This window comes from Nelumbo nucifera, chromosome 4, assembly GCF_055504915.1.
Source record: "Nelumbo nucifera cultivar China Antique chromosome 4, China Antique-T2T, whole genome shotgun sequence".
NCBI classification, from domain to species: domain Eukaryota; kingdom Viridiplantae; phylum Streptophyta; class Magnoliopsida; order Proteales; family Nelumbonaceae; genus Nelumbo; species Nelumbo nucifera.
This window is the reverse complement of record NC_142652.1, coordinates 32,709,666-32,716,958: the sequence shown is the minus strand read 5'-3', so window position 1 is coordinate 32,716,958 and position 7,293 is coordinate 32,709,666. Positions and strand designations below refer to the sequence as shown.

The window sequence follows — 7,293 nt, the reverse complement described above, 5'->3', positions numbered from 1 at the left end:
TCAAACTTGGCCCTACCTTCGCCCACGTAGGCTGGGCACAGACTATAACCCTTATCACAGGTGCAAAGCTTGAATGGCTGCCGATACCATTATCAGTTTATCACACCTACTTAAAGCACTATGTCAAGATCCTTGGGCCATGGCAAGACCAACTTGACCCGATTGTGAATGTTAGACCAGACCGGGTCGGTAGATGTGAGTTGAATTGGCAGCAGCTTTGTTCGAGTTCGTCCGAATCCACCAGAATAACGAAATCAAGCTTACAGCTGAACAGGTGAAGACTGAAGAATATGTTTCTCATCCCCTTTCAATTCACAAGCAAAAAGCTCTTTGGTTCCCTTTCTTTCTTCCCCGTTCAATTCAACACTTATTGCCAGCAAACCACTCATCTGACGTCTCATTTGCTGGATAAACAGGCGGAGGAAGACGAAGAAGGAGAGGAGAGCGTAAATGTAAACAACAGGTCTTACTGGGGTAGAAAGATTCACAGACTCTGCACAATTGAACGAAACGTAGACGGCGCACTTCATCTCCTCGACCGCCTCCGTCTCCGAGGGTATCGCCCTGATTCGCTCAACCTTAGCAGCATAATCCACGCTCTCTGCGATTCTAATCGTTTCTCCGAGGCCCACCACCGCTTTATCCTATCTATCGCCTCTGACTGTGTCCCTGATGAGCGTACTTGCAATGTCCTCATTGCCCGCCTCCTCGACGCCAGAACTCCGGATCAAACACTGCACCTTGTCTGCGGTTTAATTGCTGAAAAGCCAGCATTTGTGCCATCGTTAATCAATTACAACCGCCTAATTGATCAGCTATGCTCCATTTCGCATCCAATTGAAGCCCATAGGTTGTTCTTCGATATGAAAAGTCGTGGGCATGCTCCGAATACTGTCACCTATACTTCTCTTATCAATGGGTTTTGCAAGGTTGGGCAATTGAATGTTGTTCGGAAACTGTTTGATGAAATGGGCGAGAATGGTGTTGTTCCAAATTCACTCACGTATAGTGTATTGCTGAGAGGTGTTTTGAGGAAGCGGAAGGTTGAGGAGGGGACGGAATTGATGCGCCAGCTTTGGCGCATAATGATTGATGAGGAGGACCTTTCTGTCAATAATGCAGCTTTTGCTAATCTTATTGATTCTCTATGTCGAGAAGGGTTCTTTCATGAAATTTTCAGGATTGCTGAAGAGATGCCTCAAGGGAAAAGCGTCAACGAAGAATTTGCTTACGGGCAGATGATTGATTCTCTTTGCAGAGCTGGACGGAATCATGGGGCATCAAGGATTGTGTATATAATGAGAAAGAGGGGATTTTTTCCAAGCTTGGTTTCATACAATTCTATAATCCACGGTTTGAGCAAGGAAGGAGGATGTATGAGGGCTTATCAACTGTTTGAAGAGGGACAAGCATTTGGATACTCGCCGTCTGAACCTACTTTCAAGGTCCTTGTTGAGGGTCTTTGCATAGAATCTGATCTTTGCAAAGCCAAGAATCTACTTCAGTTTATGCTGAATAAGCAAGGTGTGGACCGAACCCGAATCTACAATATATTCCTAAGAGCGCTTTGTTGTATGGATAATCTTAGTGAGCTTTTAAATGTACTTGTTTCCATGCTTCAGGATGGGTGCCAACCTGATGTAGTTACCCTCAACACCGTTATTAATGGGTTCTGCAAGATGGGAAGAGTTGAAGAAGCTTTGAAAGTCCTACATGATATGTTGAATGGAAATCTTTGTGCTCCGGATGCTGTTACCTTCACGACCATTATCTGTGGTCTACTAAATGATGGAAAGATCAAAGAAGCCCTCGATCTGTTGCACCACAAAATGCCCGAAAAGGGTCTTTGCCGTGGTGTTGTTACTTACAATGTAGTTCTTCGGGGGTTATGCAAATTACAGAAAGTTGATGAAGCAATGGGGATTTTCAGTGACATGGTTGGTCAAGGAGTGATTGCTGACAGTACAACTTATACAATTATGGTTGAAGGATTATGCGGATCTGACCGAATAGAGGAGGTAAAGGAATTTTGGGAAAATGTAATTTGGCCCTCAGGAATTCATGATGACTATGTTTATGCAGCAATTCTTAAAGGCTTATGTGGGTCAGGTAAACTGAATGAGGCATGTAATTTCTTATATGAACTGGTTGACTGTGGGGTTGCCCCAAACATTGTTAACTATAACATTCTAATTGACAATGCTTGCAAGTTGGGTTTGAAGAGAGAGGCTCACCAGATAATGGGAGAGATGAGAAAAAATGGGTTGGTCCCAGATGCTGTGACATGGAGAACTCTAGATAAGTTGCACCGGAACTCAAAGAAAATGTTCCCTGCTGATATTTTGCCTTCGCAAAGCAAAGAGGTTGCAGAAAAGTTGGAGAAGGATTCTAGAATTAGGGGACAAGGAGGTCCAACCTAGCATGAGATATGTACTTCTAGCATAATGAAAGAAATTGAGTGTCCTGGTTGAAAGGAACCCTGAGATTTTAGAGATAGAATGTTAGAAACTGACCTTACATGATTTATTTTTGGTAGCACAGTTGGAACTAGAGAATCAAGAAGTTGCATGCATTTATCTCAGCTTACTGGGCAACATAATCAAAGGAGATGCAGGATAAGTTAGATGTCTACATGGGGTATATAATCAAGTACTGAAGTACTGAAAGAAGCCTTAGCCCATCCATCTAGGTTTTGAATACACAAATTCAGGGCAGGTTCTGCTCTTAGCAATCTGGAATACAAGGAATATCATGATGCAGTACACAAGTAGTCAAATTTATTATGAAGAGAAACAACAAACATCAGGAGAAAGAGTTCCTCATCTGTAGAATATATCCAAATATCATTTGATTACAAAGACCTGGCTAACTGATCAGAGCCATGTTTTTTTTTTCTTTTTTTTTTTTTTGATCAGTGATCAGAACCATGAATTGTATTAATAAGATTTAAAAATAAATGCCATCTTTACAGAAACCATTCACCACAATCAACTGCTTTTTTTATGGTTTCCAAGCTAATTTCCAACATCAATGTAACTCAAGATGCTGTCAGAGAATAAATTTCATGTTAGGGTTTGTCAGAAGTTTGTTGACGTATAAGTAATGGGTATGGAGGTATATTCTGTCTTCAGCTTGTATTTTGGTTTACACGTTATTCTTAGTCCAGGCCTGCAATTTGCATAGAATATGTCCAACTCTGTCTTTTTTCTCACCCTGCACCCAATTAGTTTCAACATCACAAAATTTGCATGGGCACCTCTCATGATGAAACCAGTCCTAGCAGACTCCAAATGGTTAGGATTAAGGCTGAATTAAGTTGATTATCTCTCACAAAGCCAGTCCTAATTTATTGATGAAGATCGAGTACCCAGAACATTCGCTTATCTAGAAAGTTGTTTTGAGGAATGTTGTTTAATCATCTTATTCAAAAACTTCTACAGTGTGCCCTGCAATGCTACCCAGCTGTGCCCAGTTTCCTTTTTCAACCCGCTTGCACAGAATCTCTCCCTCAACTTGCCCTTATCATCCCACAATCCCCTGTCAGCATACATATTTGATAACAACATATATGGTCCATGCTTCTCAGGTTCTAATTCCATAATCCTCTCTGCTGATCTCTTTCCCAGTGCCATCTCCCCATGAATCCTACAAGCACCAAGCAATGCTTCCCATGCCAAAGCATCCGATTTAATCCCTGTATCCTCAATAAACCTCTCTGCGTCCTTCAACCTCCCTGAACGACCAAACATATCAACTATACAAGCATAATGTTCTCGCTTTGGCTTGACACCATAAACATCAATCATGGACCTGAAAACCTGAAGCCCTTCATCCACGAGACCACTATGGCTACATGCAGATAGACATCCAAGAAATGTAACAGCATCTGGCTTCAGTCCTTCATTTGTCATTGCTTCAAAGAAATTGAGAGCTTCTCTTCCCCTCCCATGCTGGCCAAATCCCGTAATCATTACTGTCCAAGATATGAGATCACGGTTTTCCATGGTCATGAACACCAATTGGGCATCTGCTAAGCTGCCACACTTCGAATACATATCTACAAGACCATTCTGCACCAATAAATCCAAGCCAACCCATGATTTAATGACCCTTGCATGAACTTGTCTACCTTGCTCAAGGCTTGCCAAATTACTATACACCGGAAGAATACTAGCAAAGCTGAACTCATTTTCCTTCACGCCTACTCTCAGCATTCTCCTATAAAATCGAACAGCTTCCTCATTCTGCCCCTTTTGCATCAACCCAGCAATCATCGCAGTCCAGGATATGATATTGGGTGTAAACATTCTTTGAAAAACTTGAGTAGCAGAAACCATTCCTTCTTCACACTTTGCATACATGGTGATGAGTGCATTGGCAATAGGCGTTTCAGAAGTCAGGCCGGCTTTTACTATGCAACCATGCAGCTGCAAACCCAGTTCCAGGTCTCTTGGTTCTGAACATGTCTTTGTGATGCTCGTCAAAGTGAAGCCATCAAACCTTGCACCCTCCTTTCGCATCCGAGAGAAGATTCTCAAGGCATGGTCTTTGCTATCATTACATGTACATGCATCAATCATGATATTCCATGAGACTAAATCTAGTTCAGCTATCTCATCAAATGCACGTAAAGCACATTCTAACCTCCTTTTCTTCGCATACCCATCAACCAACGCGCTCCCCACGAACTCATTAGAACTTAAACCATATTGAATTACTTGGGCATGAAAGAGCTCTATCAAGTGTGAAGTGTTTAAAAGCACAGAAGCCCGTATCAATGCAGATAGGGTGATACGGTCCGGCTTGACATCCTCCTCTTGCATCTTGGAGAAAACTTGCAAGGCTCTGACACTGTTACGATTATGGCCAAAATAAGAGGAAATCATTGTATTGAAAGAAACTACATTTCTCTCAGGCATTGTTTCAAACAGGAAACGCAGAAGCCGAGTGTGTCCACATAGAGCATACAGCCCGAGCACTTTGTTCCACAGGGAAAGGAAGCCATTAGGAGCCAATTTTAGGAGTTGGGCATGAGCCAACATGCCTGCTCGGAGGTCGCGGGCGTTGGAGCCTTCCTGTAATACATGGCTAAAGCGGTGCAATCTGATTGAGTTGTCGTATTGAGTATCAAATTCTTCAACTGGGTGTCTCGCAATTGGGGTGGATAGGCTTGAAATCCCTGTAAACAAATGGGGAATGGGGTAACGGCTATGGTGACCAGAAATCTCTGTAGCTGATTTGCAGAGGCGGAACTGCAGGAGAATGCCCTCCAGGGTGGTGGATGACCCACGGCGCATTCTAAGAGATTTGCAGGCTGTAAGTTCTTCGTTGGGCTAAATCCTAGATAAAAACGGCCCACGGCGCATTGTCTGCAACGCCTGTTGCGGCCACGGCATCATGGGACACGTGGTGCTAGCATTGACCTAGCACAAGAGGTGATGATTCATGTCTCATGAGTCATGACTGATGAGATGGTATGACGTGGCTGTTAGATATGTCACCCCAGCACGTGTGTCTGGGAGGTTGACTGGCAGTTGCCACGAGTCAAAATCAGACATCCCAGCCGGCAGCCATCCATGATGGGACCCACCTAAAATATTCTTGAGTTCGGGGCCACGGCCAAGTGATTCGTAGATGGTGTTCAGCCTTTTAGTTGCCACCTGTCCCATGTTTCAGAAGTCTTACCGTACACACCAAAATCCAAACCCTATAGGACTGAGAAGCCACAGGTCAGAGGTCAACGTTTCTCTCTGGTCTGGGCCGTCTGGCCCACTTCTAAGTCACATCAGCGTCATCCACCTGCCTCAGGCTTAAGTCATGGGCCTTCCTTAAAACCCATAAATAAAAGAAAATGTACAAAAATCGAAAATCCAAACTTGCATTACCTACTTTCTACGTATGATAAAAGAAAAACAAAATTCCATAACTATGAAATTGAGCTGATCGATTCATGTTCTTTCGTTCTGGTTTTCTTTGACAAGATTCATTCATATCACAAACAGAAACAAAAGAAAAAAAAAAAAACGAAGCGAAACACATAGACCGGAGATTAATCCATGAAACCACATGTACAGACATATGTTTGGCTTCGTCATCCATCGATTGATTTTGATGTTTACAGGATTAGAACTATTGAGCAGAAGCTCTTCCATTGTTCATCATCACCTTGAACTCCTCAAAGCTAACGTTTCCATCACCGTCGGCATCGATGGAGCTGATCATCCGCCTGCAATCGTCAACCGTATACGGCTCTCCCAACCCATTCAACACCATTTGCAACTCCACCGCCGAGATCAACCCGTTCTTGTCCTTGTCGTACAAGTCGAAGGCGTCCTTCAACTCGCTCAGCTCATCACCGCTCTTCTTTTCCCCAATCATGGAACTATGGAAGTCGGCGAATTCATTCAAGTCGATGAATCCATCGCCGTCGGTGTCCATCTCCTCCATCATGCGTTTAACCTCATCCGCCGACACCTCGGTGCCGAGGGCTCGTAGGACGTCGCCGAGCTCCTTGGAGGATATCTTGCCGTCGCCATTCATGTCGAATCGTCTGAACACTCTCTCAATCTCTTCCCTCTTCTCAGCATCCAGTGCAATTGAAGAACCAGATTTCTTGGACATGGTTGGTTCTCTCTCTCTCTCTCTGGGCTTCGAGAGCTTCTGTACTTGTTTTCTTTGATCTTCGTCGTTAGAACCACCAACCAACCGCTTTCGTTGTTCGGATTATCGAAAAAAGATAAAAAAGAAAAGAGAAAGGTAAACGCTCGGTTGATTTATTAACACTCACGCGGTTTAAACGCGGCATTTAAGCAAAGTCGCCTTCAAACACGGATCTTCAACCGACAATAAACTCTTTTTTTTTTGGGTTCGGGTCATAATAGCCAAACACGTCGATTACAAAACATTACTGATGTCGATAATTTGGCCTCCCTTTTTCTTTCCTTTTTTTCATTCTTTTTTGTAAGTAGATAATCAAATGAATCGGGTTCATATGGGCCCAAATATAACCCATAGGACCCAAATCTAAATTAAGGGTGATCATTTCTACCCAGGCCCACATGTTTCCGGGCCACATGAGGCCCAATAATTTTTGGGTCAATCTTGGGCCCAATACTTCAGGCCAGGCCTTAACCTATATAAGCGAAACAAGATTCATGTAGCTGATGCATGTAATTGGGATAATCATCCATACCTTAGAAAATCTTGTAACCGGTATTATAAAACTGGTAAGTGGTAACCAATAAAGTGGTATTGATGTATTTAATGGTATAGGCCCATACCCCATAACCCGGC

At 43.2% G+C, this 7,293-nt stretch overlaps 3 protein-coding genes across 3 annotated transcripts; 1 reads left to right on the top strand and 2 right to left on the bottom strand.

The window, feature by feature from the left end:
* Nucleotides 1-203: 203 nt before the first annotated feature.
* On the top strand, nt 204-2,477 carry LOC104609958 (Pentatricopeptide repeat (PPR) superfamily protein). Its single transcript, XM_010276411.3, has one exon. The coding sequence runs from the start codon at nt 291-293 to the stop codon at nt 2,418-2,420; it is 2,130 nt and encodes a 709-aa protein (XP_010274713.1). The 5' UTR covers nt 204-290; the 3' UTR covers nt 2,421-2,477.
* Nucleotides 2,478-3,283: 806 nt separating this feature from the next.
* LOC104610004 (putative pentatricopeptide repeat-containing protein At3g15130) lies at nt 3,284-5,417 on the bottom strand. Its single transcript, XM_088903317.1, has 2 exons — nt 4,645-5,417; nt 3,284-4,551 (listed from the first exon to the last, which is right to left on the bottom strand). The coding sequence occupies exons 1-2, from the start codon at nt 5,295-5,297 to the stop codon at nt 3,435-3,437; spliced, it is 1,770 nt and encodes a 589-aa protein (XP_088759443.1). The 5' UTR covers nt 5,298-5,417; the 3' UTR covers nt 3,284-3,434.
* Nucleotides 5,418-5,902: 485 nt separating this feature from the next.
* Nucleotides 5,903-6,746, bottom strand: LOC104609957 (calcium-binding allergen Ole e 8). Its single transcript, XM_010276410.3, has one exon. It carries the CDS (start codon nt 6,619-6,621, stop codon nt 6,130-6,132), a length of 492 nt encoding a protein of 163 aa, XP_010274712.1. The 5' UTR covers nt 6,622-6,746; the 3' UTR covers nt 5,903-6,129.
* Nucleotides 6,747-7,293: the final 547 nt, after the last annotated feature.

Excerpts from the sequence above, each read along its gene's own strand:
- LOC104610004 (XM_088903317.1), bottom strand. The coding sequence starts at position 5,297 with ATGCGCCGTGGGTCATCCACCACCCTGGAGGGCATTCTCCTGCAGTTC. Across the intron at positions 4,552-4,644 it reads GGGTATGCGAAGAAAAGGAG|CAAAGACCATGCCTTGAGAA; the intron begins GTTAGAATGTGC and ends ATGTAATGATAG.
- LOC104609957 (XM_010276410.3), bottom strand. The coding sequence starts at position 6,621 with ATGTCCAAGAAATCTGGTTCTTCAATTGCACTGGATGCTGAGAAGAGG.
- LOC104609958 (XM_010276411.3), top strand. The coding sequence starts at position 291 with ATGTTTCTCATCCCCTTTCAATTCACAAGCAAAAAGCTCTTTGGTTCC.